The 17,859-nt window shown below is 34.8% G+C and overlaps 4 protein-coding genes across 4 annotated transcripts in view; 1 reads left to right on the top strand and 3 right to left on the bottom strand.

The window, feature by feature from the left end:
- Window positions 1-1,773: 1,773 nt before the first annotated feature.
- Window positions 1,774-3,220, bottom strand: LOC101899167 (complex I intermediate-associated protein 30, mitochondrial). Its single transcript, XM_005179882.4, has 3 exons — window positions 2,414-3,220; window positions 2,169-2,354; window positions 1,774-2,109 (listed from the first exon to the last, which is right to left on the bottom strand). The coding sequence occupies exons 1-3, from the start codon at window positions 2,918-2,920 to the stop codon at window positions 1,879-1,881; spliced, it is 924 nt and encodes a 307-aa protein (XP_005179939.2). The 5' UTR covers window positions 2,921-3,220; the 3' UTR covers window positions 1,774-1,878.
- Window positions 3,221-4,705: 1,485 nt separating this feature from the next.
- Window positions 4,706-6,723, top strand: LOC101899345 (probable cardiolipin synthase (CMP-forming)). Its single transcript, XM_005179883.4, has 5 exons — window positions 4,706-4,863; window positions 5,017-5,711; window positions 5,772-5,987; window positions 6,050-6,185; window positions 6,247-6,723. Exons 2-5 carry the CDS (start codon window positions 5,115-5,117, stop codon window positions 6,366-6,368), a joined length of 1,071 nt encoding a protein of 356 aa, XP_005179940.1. The 5' UTR covers window positions 4,706-4,863; window positions 5,017-5,114; the 3' UTR covers window positions 6,369-6,723.
- LOC101899520 (dehydrogenase/reductase SDR family protein 7-like) lies at window positions 6,679-7,969 on the bottom strand. The gene is made up of 3 exons (XM_005179884.4): window positions 7,549-7,969; window positions 7,022-7,487; window positions 6,679-6,962 (listed from the first exon to the last, which is right to left on the bottom strand). Exons 1-3 carry the CDS (start codon window positions 7,864-7,866, stop codon window positions 6,763-6,765), a joined length of 984 nt encoding a protein of 327 aa, XP_005179941.2. The 5' UTR covers window positions 7,867-7,969; the 3' UTR covers window positions 6,679-6,762.
- Window positions 7,970-12,895: 4,926 nt separating this feature from the next.
- LOC101900656 (mucin-5AC) overlaps window positions 12,896-17,859 on the bottom strand; it is a 275,856-nt gene continuing 270,892 nt past the window's right edge. Inside the window, exons 8-9 of the mRNA XM_059121734.1 lie at window positions 14,190-14,330; window positions 12,896-14,104 (exon numbers count right to left, since the gene is read on the bottom strand). Of these exons, the coding sequence (XP_058977717.1) occupies window positions 13,997-14,104; window positions 14,190-14,330 (249 nt within the window). The 3' untranslated portion in view covers window positions 12,896-13,996. The remainder of the gene's footprint in view (window positions 14,105-14,189; window positions 14,331-17,859) is intronic.

Here is a 17,859-nt window from a genome sequence, read left to right as displayed (position 1 = left end):
CAAGAGAATGTGTAAAATAACTTTTTGCTTCGCTGCACCCCCAGTGGTAGTGTTGCTGTTTCTTGTTTGTCTGAGCAATTGATTAATTAGCAAAAAAAGAAAAGTTTATAACTTTTGTATGTTATGAAGGCATGTTTCTATAAGAACAACAACAAAAAATTAAAAACAAACACGGTTTTTGTTATTTTTGTAGGAGACAGCTGTTAGACAGGGTTGCCAATGGGAGAATCTCCGTGCGAGTAGGCCATTTATATATAAATTATATACAGGGAGAGATTGAAAAACTGCAACCAACCTCAGGCTGCTGTCATTTCTAAGCCACTCGTCCGACAGCTATTAAACTTCTTCCAATGACAACAATTATAAAATTAAATTAAAATTATTCCATTATATTGTTTACAAGCGTAAAAAAGCATTTTTGTGAGAATTTTTAAGAAAAAAAGTTATTTGTGGTGGAATTTAAGCGTGATAGTGGGATTTCCTTATTTTTGGCTGGAAAACCACAAATGGCTATCCTTAGAGCACTCCAGCATTCAAATATGAATAAATCTTTTGTATATTGTACCATCGCTCGTTGCCGTGATACTGGTAGCATAGCTCGACGTCAAGGAAGTGGACGGAAGAAACCAGCAACATCAGCAGAAATGGTTCGAAAGAAGGGACTTGATCGAAACACGCGCTCGTGAGCTAAACATATCGCAATATTCTATTCGGCAAATATTGAAAAATGAGCTCGGGGTAAAGCCATTGAAATTCCAAAAAGTGCAAGAACTTACACCGCAACTGAAAGAAAATAGACTCGAAAGAGCTAAAGAATTGCTACGTTTGCCCGAAAGTGGTTGATTTCTGATTTTCTCCGATGAGAAAACATTCGTTGTCCAGCAGTTTGTAAACAAACAAATTATCGTGTTTACTTGTCAAAGAGGTCAGCTGAAAATGTGAACCTTCGGTTTACCACCAGAACTCAAGCGCCGGTCATGGTGCGAGCGCTTCGCCGGGAATGGGACAAAATACCTCAGAGCAACATTCGGGCAGCGTGTGACGGTTTCATTGGTCTTTTGAAGGCCATAATTCGTGCCAAAGATGACCAATTCGAACAAATCTATACTTATTCTAAAATTTGATGCTATTTTCGTCATTTTTTGCTTTCATTTAATAAATTTAAGAACAAATAAAAATTATGCCGTTGGACTTTGTTGTAGTTTTTTATCTCACCCTATACACTGTACTATTTGCAATTGTTTACTTTAACACCGTTTCCATGCCTGGGAAACTAGTAAAGCTAGAAGGCAAAACGAAGAAAATACGTTCTTTTAAACAAACATGATTGTCAGATAGTATTTCGTTCCCACAATGAGCTGAAGAATGTCATACCGCCTTAGCAATTTTTTTGCATGCAAAGCTGTGACCTCCCCATTGATAAGGTTAGATATTTGTTTGTTAATCATTTATGACTAGGTTCAAACCAACACACAGCCCATTATAATTAAGAAAGCATCCACTTATTTTATATTAATCTGTTCAGATTTTTTGTAAATAGCGTACAGATAAAATATTTAAAAAAATCGGCAATTGTGGGTCATATAATCCATTAAAACTTTTTGGATAAACTTTTATAATTTTGGTAATCTATAACATACTTTTTAAGTAAATTATTCGACTATTTCTAAATAACAGATTATTCCATACAGTTTTAAAAGTAAATAACGACAAAATGGGCTAAACTTCATCAAAATCAAAAAGACTTCTCCAATAAAATAGTTAAGACATAACTATGCTTTTAAACAAAAACAATTTTTTATTAAATTTATTTTATCTCAACTTCGACACGACTTTTTCCTAAAAATTTACAAACATTTTACCTTTGGGTTTAAAAAATTATGTACCAACAATGTATTTCGGAGTTGTATACATTTCATAGGCAAATTCTTCATGATGGCTGGGATCAAATTCTAGACCAACATAGTCGATTTCTAAATTAAAGGGACCATCCATGCCGTTTTTAGCCGTTACGGAGAAGCCAAAATGTGTTACACGGTTTAGTTGTATTGCCTGTTGTCGATCTTGTACACGGCCTTTTGATGAGTAGAAAAATTTCGAAAATGGTATCTGAAAAAAAATTTAGACTTAAAATAAAAGTTATAAATTTTAGAATAAAAATGGTTTACCTTCGCAATTTGCCAATGTGGTCCACCTCGGGTGTATAAAGCGTAGTGGTATACATCATTCCACATCAAATCGAAATAACCTTCACAATGGAGATTAATTAAATAACTACGACCGTCTCCACGCACTTTTAGGACCAACATATTGTATTGACTCCAATCGTAGGTAGCTTCGCGTTTGAAAGATTTCTATAAGCAATTTTTGTTATTAGTTTCTCACATAAACAAAAATCATACATGCTACTTACCCTAACTCTTTTCGTCCTTATATTGGCATAGCCGGTTCTTTTGATCACACCATCCTTAATGTGTTCGGAATTGACAACACCATGAAATAGACCCGCACCGGAATTACTCAATTCCAATTTAGCTGTACTCTTACCCTCGTTGTGATCCATATCGGTGGTAACCACCCATTTATCTAGCGAGGATTTATCTTTGAAATTAAAAACAATATCCGTCTCACCTGGACGAAAAACCAACAGTGGATCGGATTCAAACTTCTCCTTCATTTCTTCCTTCCACAAATTAATTTCACTTTTCAGCTCTTTGAGGCCATCCATGATCATTTGCTTCTTCGATGGTTCCGGCAAGGCAGTTTTATATCCCGATTTTTTCTCACGTTCCCAAAATGTGTGACATACTGGCGAGGTATGTAAAAAGGCAGCTGTTGTATTTGGAATCACTAGCGACTTGTCGCCGATGTAGTTGGGCAGTAATCTTAACGGAATACTGACACGTTTTAGGCAAAACATTTTTAGCGTTTTCGATTTATTTGTTCAGAAAATACACATTTTATTTACAAACAACTAACTAATAACGTAACATAAGTTACGAAGACCAGTTGCTGAAAGTGGTCTCTGGATGCCACAGTAATTTTGTTGCTACTGACAAAATGCCAAAATGTAACTACTGGCTCTTTTGTAATGTAGATATGGTTAATAGTACATTTAGAAATAATATTCTTATAGAATCAATTAATAAAATAATATGATTAAAACAATATGCAAATGGCTTTGCACGAGAAGTCCTCTTTCAATTAATTTCGTATACCGGCTGATTTTCATATGAAAGTCAGCTGTGTTTACCAGAGCATTTATGTTAATTGTTCTTAAAGGTTATTTACACTAGCAGATTCGATGGTGAATAGTTTTGGGAGGCAGAATACGGCTTTCTGTCAAGAAAAAGCATGACTGTAAATTAAAATATGAGGGAAAATAACGTAAAACAGATTATGATAAAATCAGAAAGAATTTAAATGTCAATAAGGTTCAGAGTTCCACAAGGACGAGGGAACTGTTTTATTGTTTCTGGATGTGGGATGTCAGAAAGGTGAAGTATATAAAGTTCCACAGATATTACCCACCTTGGGGAACTCCCTGTTTCACTCTACGGATGCTCGACTTTTTGTTTCTGAATTCCACGTACGACTGGCGTCCCCACATGTAGTTTACAATCAAACGTTTCTAACTTGGCCGGAGAGCGGTGCGTGCAACGTCCTCGAACAGTGTGGCATGATTGACTGTATTAAAAGCTTTTGATAAATCAAGTCTATCACACGGCCTGTTCTGATTGAGTCCTCTGCTGACATGTGTGGAAATGACGTGTAAAACTATTGTTGTGGTATGCAATTTCCGGAATCCGTGTTGATGATCAGTTACTGGGACACTCTCCTATGCTGGGGAGGAGTAAAGCCTCAAGCGTCTTTGCTACTGCTGACAAAAGTGATATTTGCCTGTATGAATCACTTTTGCTGACATCCTTGCCTGGTTCAGTAGCGGGGCCACCCTGCCTATTTTCCAAGCATTGGTAACTATAAGGGTGGCTAACGACAGATTGAGGAGCTTGGTAAGATACTCAACTCCTAGATTTTCCAGTTGCTTCAACATCACCATAGAGATTCCATCAGGACCAAGCGCTTTGGATGACTTTGCGCTTCTGATGACATATGCAACATCTTCCAACGTAAAATGTAGTGGTATCTCCTCGGCTGAAAGAGATCGTATACGGCATAGGATGTCCCGGAAACACCTATGTGCTATCTGAACATCAGATGGGTTGGGCAGAATCTGAAGCGGTGATTGGTATATTCTCTGAATTCTTGTCAATTGGTTTTCGCATGGATAACCAGAGTCTATGGAATCGGGTGGTCTGTTGATGGCGACAATAAGGGGGGGGGGGGGGGGGGGGGCTGGTCTGAACCTAAATAAGTGACTGATTGCCATGTTACGTCATTCGTCAAACCTGCGGACAAGATGGATATATCCGGCGAACTGTGGCAGCCCCCTTTATTCTGGTAGGCGCGTCCTCATTCACTCTGCAGAACGTGAAGCTATCAATCTGCTCAGCCTCTCTGTACATTTGTGTGTAAACAATGGATTTATAAACATAAATTTGACAATGAGATGTTGTCAAATGAATAATTTGGAAAACAAATGTAAACATATGATTGCATGACTTTACCATGTGTATATGTAAACATGGTTTTAGTTTTTCACATGATTTTTCTCTACTGCGTCGGAAATTAGCCGGCAAAAATTGTCATCCGTCGCCGACAATTAGTACCGCATCGACCTCGAAATCCGACAAAAATAAAAATAATTGGGTGAAAATTAAAATAATTTATTATTTGGTTCTAAACTTTCAAGGACGTTGTTTGTAAATACAGGACACACGTTCCTACAAACATTTTCAAATGGTAATAACGGAAAGCAAAATAAACAGGGTTTTTAAAATAAAAACAGTTCAAAAGGTCAAATCGACCAGTGGTCAACAGAGATAATTTAATATAGAACACACTGGAAATTATGATAAACATGCTTTTTCTAATAGAATTATTCTTTCGTTCAAGGTCTAGCTAAAGCAAAGTTCGGATTTATTTCCTTCCGTTCAAAACAATTTCAACCAAAACACTTATACCCGTGATTCCTTAAGCAACGATTACCCAACATGTTGCCCGTCACAGTTTTCCGCCAAGTGGCCCGTCGTGGCTGTGGCTTTAAAAATTTAACGGAACTTGTTTCGCCGGGCAATAGTTCCCACATGCCCAATGCTGTTATCAACTGTCTGAATCGTTATGCGGCTGCTACCGGTTTTATACGCATTTCATTTCTGGATGTTAATCAATATCGTAATTGGGATGTGGCCACTTTGCGTATGTATGCCGATCGCAAAAAACAATTACTGCACATGAAAACCCTCAAGGGTCGTGACATGCTGCAGGATGTGTTAGATAAGCAGCGTGAACAGTTTATAGAACGCAAAAATGAAATTGCTGATGATATTCGAGATGCAATCGACAAGAAACGGGAATCATTTATAGAACGCAAAAATGTAATAGCTGAGGATATAAGGGAGGCACGCCATAAAGTCCAACAGAGGGTGCGTGAGAAAATGGAAGAGGTCGAAAGGGAGAACATCATGACCATACCGAATATGTTGACAATGGGCCGCATGGTACTATCGCCCTACATTGGTTATGTTATAGTGGATGGGAATTATGAATTGGCCATAAGTTTGTTGGTTGTGGCCGGTATTTCAGATTTGGTAGGTTGTTCCACAATTGTTAATGCTTAACGATCTCGTAAAATCTATATCCAATTCCAGCTTGATGGACAAATAGCTCGAAGATGGCCAAATCAGGCAAGTAAGGCTGGTTCTTTTCTAGATCCTGCTGCCGATAAAGTGCTCATGGGTTCATTGGTTATATCAATGGGCTACTGTGATTTATTGCCCCTGTGGTTGGCTGGCACTATTTTGTTCCGTGATGTTTTTCTGATTGCTGCGGGATTTGTTATTCGCTATATTAGTTTGCCACCGCCAGTAAGTAGTGTTTAAATAAGTTGAATTGAAAATGTTTAAACTACTTATTATTCTATTTCTAGCGGACCTTCTCCCGTTATTTTGATGCAACACATGTTACTGCTCAGTTGGAACCAACCCTAATAAGTAAAATTAATACTGGAGTGCAATTAGCAGCCGTTGGCATTAGTTTAGGAGCACCAATGTGGGGATATTTAGGTAAGATGATATATCAGTTTCTGAGATAAAAAATTGGAATGATTCTCTTTTTTTGATACAGATCACACTGCCTTACATGGTCTGTGGTACCTGACTGGGGCCACAACAGTAGCTGCCGCTTTAAGTTATATTTTAGATAAGAATACATTTAAAATTTTAAGCAAACATGTCCCAAAGAAATAGGAAATGATACGGAAAGTAAAAGAACAATTTGTTACATAAATGAGAAATCATCATAAATGGTTGAACATATCGAATGCTTCCTGTTGCAATATAGACGCCTTACTAGCAGCCATAACAGAAAAACTAGACTATAACTAGCAGCTGTCTAAAATATTATGTCCCCTATTTTAATATATATTTTTTTTCATTTCGTGAAAAGTTATTTTTTGTGTTAATTTTTTGTTTTTTTCTCTTTATTTTAAAAATAATTTCTTTTCAAAAGAACTGAACATTTTTTGTTATTTTTAAAGAAAAGAAAAACACCAACATGTATAATAAAGTTCCGAAATTTTGTGAAATTACATATATTTCAATATATAGTTGTGCTTATTTTGACTAAATAATTGGTAATAATTTATTCCTCCTTTACCGTTGAAAGGGCTCGTTTTTCCATAATCCAAAAGTACAATGGAGGGCATATAAAGCGCAGCCAAAATCCAACCTTAGCTTGGAGATCTGAAATGATAACATCCTTTTCATTGCCCAGCAATGATTTCAAAATACTAGCGGCACATTCCTCGGCTGACATGCCTTTTGATGTGGCTTTGTCCATTTCTGCAAAAAAACATTGATTATTTAGAAAATCTGAATATGTACCAAACACATTCACTTACTTCCATGTTTTTGTCCACTTGCAGTCAACGCATTTACGGACAACTGAGTTTTTATATAACCTGGACTAAAGCATGTGACCTTCAATCTTTTAGATGCTACCTCGGCCCGAAGAGAATCGGAAAATGCTTGTAAGGCATGTTTAGAAGCCGAATATGCAGACCTATACGGCAATGCAATTTTTCCTTGCACTGAACTTATAAAACATATATGGCCTGTTTGCTTTTTAACCATTGAAGGTAGTACAGCCTTGGTTAAGGCAACGGTACCGAAATAATTTACTGTCATTACTTTCAAGTCAACATCCAAAGCAGTTGAAATAGCTTCAGCTCTAACACTTATCCCTCCATTATTAATCAAAATATCAATTCCATTGTGTATAGCTATGGCGTCATTGGCAAATTTCGGTATGGCATTCAACTCAGCCAAATCTAATGACATTACTGTGGGAGGATAGGCAGTACCAACCTGTAAGAGACCAGAAATAAAAAAACATGTTTCAATATAAATAATTTGGTTTAACTCCTACCACTTCCAATGCCATTAGGTCCTTTTTCACCCTTTCCAATTCATTTAGTCTACGTGCTGCCAAAATTACTTTACATCCAGCTTTGTAGAAGACATGAGCCAATGCTTCTCCCAAGCCCGAAGAGGCCCCCGTGATTAGCACGACCTTTCCAGGCAAACATTTTCTTTGTTTAGCCACCAAAGAACGTCTCCATAGATTAATCAATACCAGTGGCACTGCGACCGGCATACAAATAGTTCCCAAAATCCAATACAAAATATTCCAATCACCGTTTCCTTCTGATGGTGCTGTACATTTTTCCACTGTGTCATAGGCCATTTTATCTAAGTAATTTAATATTTTTGATTGATCTTTGAACCTTATCGCACTAAACAAACTAAACTCACAAAGACACAAACTCGAAATAAAATCAATAATTATTTGTTTACATTGGGTTGTTTTGACATTTTTGGTGGGTGATCAGGGTTGATTTTTTGCGCAGATTTAAATGAAATAGCTGTGTTCAGCCCGTGTCATGGTAGAAGAATACAGGTAGTCGCATCGACACAGCTGCTGGGACAATGAAATGTCAAACTAATATTGGAATTGAAATTATTGAATCTAATTATAATAATTATTGAAATTTGTAAAAATTGTTGAAAAATGTTAAAAATGGGTGAGGAGTGGACCGATATATTCCATCTTCACACCAGACCTTTGGTTAATAAAAATATTGTAGTGTGTGTAATTTGAAGACAATTGGGCTCTTGCATCACACTTTATAAGAGTTATAATTATTCAAAACTTTGACCCTATGCCCGGAAAAGTACTGGATGGAGTGGACCGATATTGCCCATTTTCGCACCTGACCTAGAACTGATGCAAATATTGGGATTTGCAATGTTCTTTTTCAGTGCAGTAAATTATTATACCCCCAGCCATTTGGCTAGAAAGGGTATACAGGGAGAGATAAAAAATACAACAAAGTCAAACGCCAGAATTTTTATTTCTTTTATTTTATTGAATTTCAGAATAATTTTAGATTTGTTCGAATTGGTCACCTTTGGCACGAATTATGGCCTTCAGACCGCCAATGAAACCGTCACACGCTGCCCGAATATTGCTCTGCGGTATTTTGGCCCATTCCCAACGAAGTGCTTGCTTGAGGTGATCGACATTTTGGTATTTTTAAGTGCCAAAATAATCGGGACACATTTCAAAGGCTTTACTCCGATCTCATTCTTCAATATTTGCCGAATGGAATATTGCGATATCGTCAGCTCACTAGCCATTTTTCGGCCACTGCGACACGGGTTTCGATCAAGTCGCTTCTTTACTTTTCGAACCATTTCTGCTGATGTTGCTGTTTTCTTCCGTCTACTTCCTTGACGTCTGGCTACGCTACCAGTATCACGGTAACGAGTGATGGTACAAGACACAAAAGATTTATTCACATTTAAATGCTGGAGTGATCTAACGACAGCCACTTGTGGTTTCCTGCCAAATATAAAGAAATCACACTATTACGCTTGAATTCCATCACGAATAACTTATTTTCTGGAAAATTCTCAAAAAATTCTCTCTCTAATGATCTGTCATTAGAATAATTCTAACAGTTGTCGGACGAGTGGCTTCGAAATTACAGCAGTCTGAATTTGGTTGCAGTATTTTCATCGAAATAAAGGTTTGAGACCCATTTGGAGGCGATCTAGCGATGTCCGTCCGTCTGTCTGGCTGGTGCGCACGATAACTATCGAAGGGAGTATCCGATTTGGTCCAAACTTGGTACACCGTAATATTTTTGTCAGACTTAGATTGAGTTCGGAGATGGACAATATCAGTCCACTCCTTCTGATACCTCCCCACAAAAGGTCGAAATTTTCCAAAAATATATTTTCTGCACAGAAAGAGAAACGATAACCCGATTTTGTTCCATCTTTACATATCCTAATATTTGCGTCAGTGATAGGCCAGGTGCCAAAATGGACAATATCGGTCCACTCCATCAATTACCTCCCCCACAAACGGTTAAAATTTTGAATAATTATAACTTTTATAAAATGTGATGTAAGATTCTGATTGTTTTCAAACACACACATCCCAATATTTTTATTAAAGCAAGGTCTGGTGTTAAGATGGAATATATCGGTCCACTACTTCTTGTACCTCTACCCACTAAGGGTCGAAATTTTCTGCACATAAAAGGGAAATCCAATCCTAATCCAAATCCTAATACTTGCGTTAGTGCTAGGTCAGGTGCGAAAATGGACAATATCGGTCCACTCCATCAAGTACCTCCCCCACAATGGGTTTACATTTTGAATAATTATCAAATAAAATGTGATTTAAGAATCCGATTATCTTCAAATTTCACACATTCTAATATTTTTATAAACCCAAGATATGGTGCTAAGATAGAATATATCGGTACACTCCTACTGGTACCTCCTCCACAAAAGGTCGAAACGTTAAATTAATATCCGATTCGAATATTCCGATAATATCCGATATAATATTTCTATCAACACAGGATCTGTTGTAAAGGCGGTAGAGATTGGACCATTCCTTCTAGTACCTCCCCCACAAAGGGTCAAAGTTTTCAATAACCGAAACGTTGTTATGTTTTATTCCACCTCAACACTTCGCCATCATAAGTACTTACCTGCCCTGTTCAACGAATAAAAAACTTTTGGTTTGCTTTTTCTTATTTTTTATGTTTTCTTTATTAGAATTTCTTCATTTTATTGACTTATTTGTGGATTTTGAATATTATTGCGCTGTTTTGTGTTTGAAATCATTTATATTTGTTATTTTTGCTTTATTTTATTTATTTTTTTTGGTAATTTTAGTTCATGACTAACAATTGTTTGTTACCTTGTATTAAATATGGATCATTTTGTGTTATAACTTTTGCTTTTAAATAATTTTCAATGAAATCTATTAGATTTTCTATTAAATTGTTCCACTTTTGATAGAGGGAGAGAAAGAGAGAGAGAGAGAGTGTTTTGAAGTCAAATTGAGTGGTTTATGTACTAGGCTCGGTGTAAAAGTGTAGTTTTGTAACAGTTATTTTTCTCAATTTGGATATCGAAAAATTAAAAATGTAATTTAGTTTTACGCTTTTTTTACAAACACATGTATAACAAATTATAAAAAGAAAACACAGATTTCTCTATTGAATACGGACATTAGGTAAACTATGCATGAATGATTTCTATAGAATGTTAATCCATACTTTTAAATTATCAATTAAAGTGTTATTTTAATGTTCGCCCCACACTTATTTAGATTGTTATATCTCGTGGGGGCCAACAGCAACATATTTCATTACTAATTTTTCGATTCCTAAAATCATATTGTATCAATTATGTATGTCCACATGTAAAAAGTGTCGTGATGTAAAACCATTTTTTTTGTATTACAGAGTGTTCGTGTGTGTGTATGCATGTATGTGTACAATTTGTTATACTTATAACTAATGAGGTATAATGTAAGAAATACGTATGTACTCGTAATAGTATTTTTGTTTGTTTTTTTTTGGGTATTAGCATTAGAGTTGTTGTTGTTGTTTTAGTAATAGTATTAATTATAATTGCTATTATTTTATAATAATTGCTCTAAATTTAAATATGCATTGTTTCGAAATTAACTTAAATTGATTTAGTCGTAGGTTTTTGTTCTTGTTGTATTGTGATTTGCTTGCATTATTAAATAAGAAAAAAAAATAATTAGTTTTGTTTTCAATTGTTTTTTTTTTTTTTTGATATAGATAAATAAGTAATTATAATTATTTATATATAATTGTTAAATGGCATAATAATGAAGCATAAACGGGTTGATTTTTTTTATTGGAAATTTAGCTGTAATTGCGCTTTGAAGAATTTTTAATTGTTTTCTTTTTTAAACTTTTCTTAATATAATTTTTTTTGTGGATCCTAAATTGAATAATATAATTTAATTTTGAAATTGGGAAATATCCATCAATTCATTTTCATTTCCTTAGTTTTCATTCTATAGTAGTTCGTTTCTATTAGTTTTGTTTATAATCTTATAATGTTTTCAAAAATAACAACTGATAAAGGCAAAAATCGGTCAAAACCGAATGTGTTATATCCTACTGCAAGGATTTTCCATGAGGATTACTCTTTTTATAGGAAAAGTCATCGTCGATGAACTTTTCTATTGGAAAAGTCATCGTCGATGAACTTTTCGATTGGAATAGTCATCGGTGATGAACTTTTCGATTGGAATAGTCATCGGTGATGAACTTTTCGATTGGAATAGTCATCGGTGATGAACTTTTCGATTGGAATAGTCATCGGTGATGAACTTTTCGATTGGAATAGTCATCGGTGATGAACTTTTCGATTGGAATAGCCATCGGTAATGAACAAATTTATTGGAAAAGTCATCGGTGATGAACTTTTCTATTGGAAAAGTCATCGGTGATGAACTTTTCTATTGGAAAAGTCATCGGTGATGAACTTTTCTATTGGAAAAGTCATCGTCGATGAACTTTTCTATTGGAAAAGTCATCGTCGATGAACTTTTCTATTGGAAAAGTCATCGTCGATGAACTTTTCTATTGGAAAAGTCATCGTCGATGAACTTTTCTATTGGAAAAGTCATCGTCGATGAACTTTTCTATTGGAAAAGTCATCGTCGATGAACTATTCTATTGGAAAAGTCATCGTCGATGAACTATTCTATTAGAAAAGTCATCGTCGATGAACTTTTCTATTGGAAACGTCATCATTGATTAAGTTTTCCATAGGAAAATTAATCATTGATTAACTTTTCCATAGGAAAATTCAACTTTCCTATTGGAAAAGTCATCAATGGTGAACTTTTCTATGGGAAAAGTCATCGTCAATGAACTTTTCTACAGGAAAATTCACCATCACTGAGAACCTGGAGGAAAAACTGACAATTTTTCCCCTGAAAAAAATTATGGACAGTTTCATAGTTCCATTCTGGTGATCTATGGAGTAGGATATAACAAGAAAAAAATATTTTATAGTTTTTTTACTTAGTAATCGCTTTTAATAACCATTTTTTGTAACATTCGTTCTATATATATATAGACTCTATATATATATTTAATAAGTTGACTAGTATTCTTTATTTTTTTTTTAACTTATATTCTTTATTATTATATTTTTTATAACTACGAGTATTTGGTTGGTAGCTGTTGTTTTTTTTGCTTTTAATTTGAATTTTACTAAAATTATTTTTTGTTTTTTTTTGTTGTTGTTCGGTATTGATTTGGAAAACTCTACAAATGTTGACTAAGTGTACTATTTTATTATTTTGTATTTTCTTGTTACTGCTTGTTTTTTTTCTTCTGTTCTAAAGTCTAAAGTATTGATTTCTTTTGTTTTGTTTTCAATTTATTTTGCTATTGATTTTCTTATATGTTTTTGTTTTGTTTTTGTATTTAGCTTAATATTTAGTACCACAGTCGAAGAGAATTTGTTTTTGGTTGGTTTTGTGTTACTGTCGTTAGTTGTTTGGTTTTTTGGTATTTTAGAATTTGAAAATTTTAGTTTCTTTGGAGACTTTTTGGTATTAATTTTTTTAAGTTTTTTTTTGTAGAAGAGCGGTCAAATAAAGTTAATAACTTTGAGGAGAAAAATTAGTGCTTGAGAAACAAACAAAATATAGAGAATTGTTTTTGTTCAGTTGTGTATCTGTGTAAATGTGTTGGTGTTTTCGTGGAAAATCAACCTCATCGACATGATCCTTGATAAATTTTTGTGTAACTGCATTCAATTTTAAAATAAAAGTTTACCTGATGACTATGAAAAATCACTCTTGATGAAATTGTTCGAAGGAAAATTCAACCTGGAGGTACTTTCCTATGTTGAAAGTCCCCATTTATCAACTTTCCTACAAGAAAACTCATTTCCAAAAGAACTTTTCCCTGAAAAACCCCTCATCAAGAGTTATATTTCCGAGATGTTGATTTTCCAAAACTGTGATATCAAGTAGTGGAAATTAAAAGTTTTCCATATTTTCTGTATTTGTTTTTCTCAAAGTTTTTTTTTTTCATTTTGGAGCAAGAGGAAGAATTAAAAATAAAATATAATAAATAATTATTGTTTTTTTTTTTTTTTTCAAATTTTTTCTAATATTTGTCTAAACATATTTCTGTTAACTTATTTTTTGCTCGTTTTTTCTCATTTTTTTGGTTTTTGAAATTTTCGTAATATTTTCTGTTTTTTTGTTCGAGGAATTTTACTTTGTTTGTTTTTTGAAAAAATTCAAAAACTATTTAAATGACCTCAAAATAGTTTTATTTGTGGTCTTGCTTCTCGTCTTTTTTATAATTTTTTATTTTATTCTTCAGATTATTGCTACGATTAACGTTGTCTTTGTTGTTGCTGCTGGTGTGTCCTTTTCAACTGTTAAAACTTAATAAAAACATAAAACGATTATAATAATTCAACAAAGTGTTCAAATCAAATGGTCATAGCTCTATATTGGTGTTTAATGTTGACTCCAATACTTTACTGGATGCATTGGTAAAGGCCTCACAATTTGTGTTCGACATCCATTCGAAATCTTTGATGGTAGCCTAAAATAAAAGTAGAGAAAAGAAGTGGTAAATATGAGATTGAAATAGAAATTGAATATTTCAGAGAGTATCTAAACTAACTTACCATATGCATGGAGTATACGGCAATAACAACTAAAACATGCATAATATTGTGTGAATTCAAATAGAAATCAACCAGACCGGGAAGCCATTTTTCAGGAATACGCATTGCACCTATAGCACCGCCAATAATTGACACAGCATCCTGAAAGAAAGTGGAAAACAAGTAGAAATTAATTTATATTAACATACAGGGTGAGATAAAAGACTGCAACAAAGTCAAACGCCATAGTTTTTAGATTTTCATTGAATGAATGCAAAAAATATCGGAAATAGCAAAATTTTAGAATAAGTTTAGATTTGTCACCTTTGGCACGAATTATGACCTTCAAACGGCCAATGGAACCGTCACACGCTGCTTTTTAGTGCCAACCTTTCTTTCCAAAATACTCCAGACACAATAGCCCAACGGATTGGTATACGGAGATTTTGGTGGCCATTGTGCGCTGGAAATGAAGCGAGGTACCTGATTTTGTAACCATTATTGGGTGGCGCGTGCTGAGTGCGATGGTGCTGAGTCCTGTTGGCCAAAATGTTTGCTTGCCCAAGGCTTTAATATACTCTCCAAAATATTTTCGCGATAATATCCGGCATTTATTCTGATGCCACGGTCGATTAATACGAGCGGAGAGCGACCATCATCTGTTATGGCGGCCCACACCATCACCGTGGCCGGCGCTTGAGTTCTGGTGGCCAACCGAAGGTGCACATTTTCAGCTGACCTCTTTGGCAAGTAAACACGATCATTATACCCTACACCACATAGTGGTAAGGGTATTATGTCTTTGTTTATACCCTACACCACAAGGTGAGGGTATTATGTCTTTGTGCATTTGTTTGTAACAGGCAAAAGGAAACGAGATAGACCCATAGTTCCTTTTGATTATCTGCATAGAATCACATTCTGAGTCGATTTATGCGTGTCCATCCGTCCGTCCTGTCCATGTATTTTTGTAAACAAAGTACAGTTCGCAGTTCCAGATGAAATTTTGCACAAATCATTTGTTTGGTCCAAGGACGAACCCTATTGAAATTGGAGATAGTCGGTCAAAATTTAGATATAGCTCCCATGTATATCTTCGTCCGATTTGCCTTTTATTGTGCACCAAAGTTCCGGATGAAATTTTGTAAAAATCATTTGTTTGGTCCAAGGACGAACCCTATTGAAATTGGAGATAATCGGTGAAAATTTAGATATATCTCCCATATATATCTTCGTCCGATTTGCTTTTATTGTGCACCAAACGTGTAATATCTGCCCGAATAGTATGGCATTTTGCACATACAACCAAATTAGGCCTGAAAATAAGTATCCAAATTTGATCGAAATCGGTTCAGATATAGCTATAGCTCCCATATATATTGTTCATCCGATTTTTTATTTTTGTCCAGCCGTAATGCACTCTGTAACAACAATATTCAGGGAAATATATCAAATTCAGCTCAGAAATACATTTGCTAAATTTTATCGAAATCGGTTCAGATTTGGATATAGCTCCCATATATAAATTCGTCCGATTTACCTTTTATTGTGCACCAAACGTCTAATATTTGTTCAAATTGGATGGAATTTGGCATTTACGACCGAATTGAGTCTAGAAGCTAGTATGTCAAATTTGGTGAAGATCGGTGCAGATATAGCTATAGCTCCCATATATACTGTTCATCCGATTTGTTATATTTGTTACCCACAGCCGTAATATGCACTCCGTAACAACGATATTCAGGGAAATACATGAAATACAGCTCAGAAATATTTTTGCCAAATTTTTATCGAGATCATTTCCGATTTGGATATAGCTCTCATATATATCTTTATCCGATTTCAAATTAATTGTGCACCAAATGGGCAATTCAAGTCCGAATTTAAAAGATACAAATGCTTCGGTATATTTAGTCCTTTTGAACTTTAAATTATAATTATAATCATAGCGTGTATGATTGAATTCTCCCATAAAAACTTTTAATTGTTATGCGGAGCTCTACTAAATTAGCAAAGTGGTGTAGGGTATCATAAAGTCGGCCCCGCCTGACTTTAAGACTTTCTTAACTGGTTTTGTTTCCTTGACGTCGTGCTACGCTACCAGTATCACGGTAACGAGCGATGGTACGAGACACAAAAGAATTATTCACATTTAAATGCTGGAGTACTCTAACGATAGCCACTTGTGGTTTTCCAACCAAATATAAAGAAATCACACTATCACGGTGAATTCCATCGCGAATAACTTTTTTCTGGTAAATTCTCACCAAAATGCTTTGGTACGCTTGTATACAATATAATGAGCTGTCACGGGAATAATTTTAACAGCTGTCGGACGAGTGGCTTTGAAATGAATGCACTCTGAAGTTGGTTGTAATTTTTTCATCTCACCCTGTATATTCTTGATCAGCATAAAATTCTATGTCGAATTAGCGATGTCCGTCCGTCTGTCGGTCTATCAGTCTGTCCGTCTGTGGAAATCACTCTAGCTTCCGAATGAAGTAAGTTCATAAAATTTAACTCAAATGTGCATTATGTCTGCAGGACGTTTGGTATTGAAAATGAGCCATGTTGGTCCACGTTTTGGTATAGCCCCCATTTAACGGCACCTCCTGATATTCGGTGTTTTGATGATTTTAACGACATTATTCAGGGGAATTGTTTCAAATTTGGTATTTAAAGTTCGTAATGGATACTACAGCCTAAGACAGAAAATTGTCTGTTAAGGTCCACGCCTTTGTATAGCCCCTAGTATAACGGCCACATTCGATATTTTTTAAGATTTTAACAGAATTTTTAACGGATTTTATTTATTTTTTTTGAAATGGTGGAGGGTATTCCAAGTTCGGCCCGGTCGAACTTACAGCTTTTTTAATTGTTAATAAACTAAAATTAATGAAATTTGCTGAAGAATATTTTTGTCTTTGACAGTTTGTAGGAGAACTTTGATGCTTTGTAGGAGAATTTGGCATAAAATGTGTTTTCTTTTTTTTTAATATTCATAAATGCATAGCGTTTAGGGAAGATTTATAGTTTTGATGTATTCTAAGACCTATAGTAGAATTTAAAGACAAATAATATTGACTAGCACATATTGACTTGTTACGATCCCGCTAAAAGATTTTTTATCCATTTGTTGCAAAAAAGAACTCGGTTAAAAATGTTGCACAAAAATAATCCTTGAATTGAAATCAGTAATATTTTCGAAGACAATAAATACTGTAAACGTAAGGATTTCAAGAAATGTAAATTCGAACATTTTAAATGTAGATGTAAAAGAGGGAAAAGCTGGGTTATGCCCACTATATTTATTAAATCCAGTGGTTTAGGCTTTAATATTAAGTATGTACGATAACTCTTCTGGTAAAAATTACTCACTAAGGTTTACAGGGACAAAAGTTGTCGAACAACATTCAATAAAATCTAACTAGAAAATAGCTTTTTTATACCCTCCACAGCACTATTTTTTTTTAATTTTGTCATTCCGTTTGTAACTCCTCGAAATACTCATGTCAGACTCAACAAAGTATATATATTCTTGATCAGCGTAAAATTCTAAGACGATTTAGCCATGTCCGTCTGTCCGTCTGTCTGTCTGTCTGTTGTAATCACGCAATCTTTCGAACAAATTGAGATAGAAGGCTAAAATTTTGCACACATATATATTTTGCCAGTAGGCAGGTTAAGTTCG

Source organism: Musca domestica, unplaced genomic scaffold (assembly GCF_030504385.1).
Source record: "Musca domestica strain aabys unplaced genomic scaffold, Musca_domestica.polishedcontigs.V.1.1 1, whole genome shotgun sequence".
In the NCBI taxonomy this organism is placed as follows: Eukaryota; Metazoa; Arthropoda; class Insecta; order Diptera; family Muscidae; genus Musca; species Musca domestica.
The sequence above is the reverse complement of the archived record's forward strand: the minus strand, read 5'-3'. Positions and strand labels throughout refer to the sequence as shown.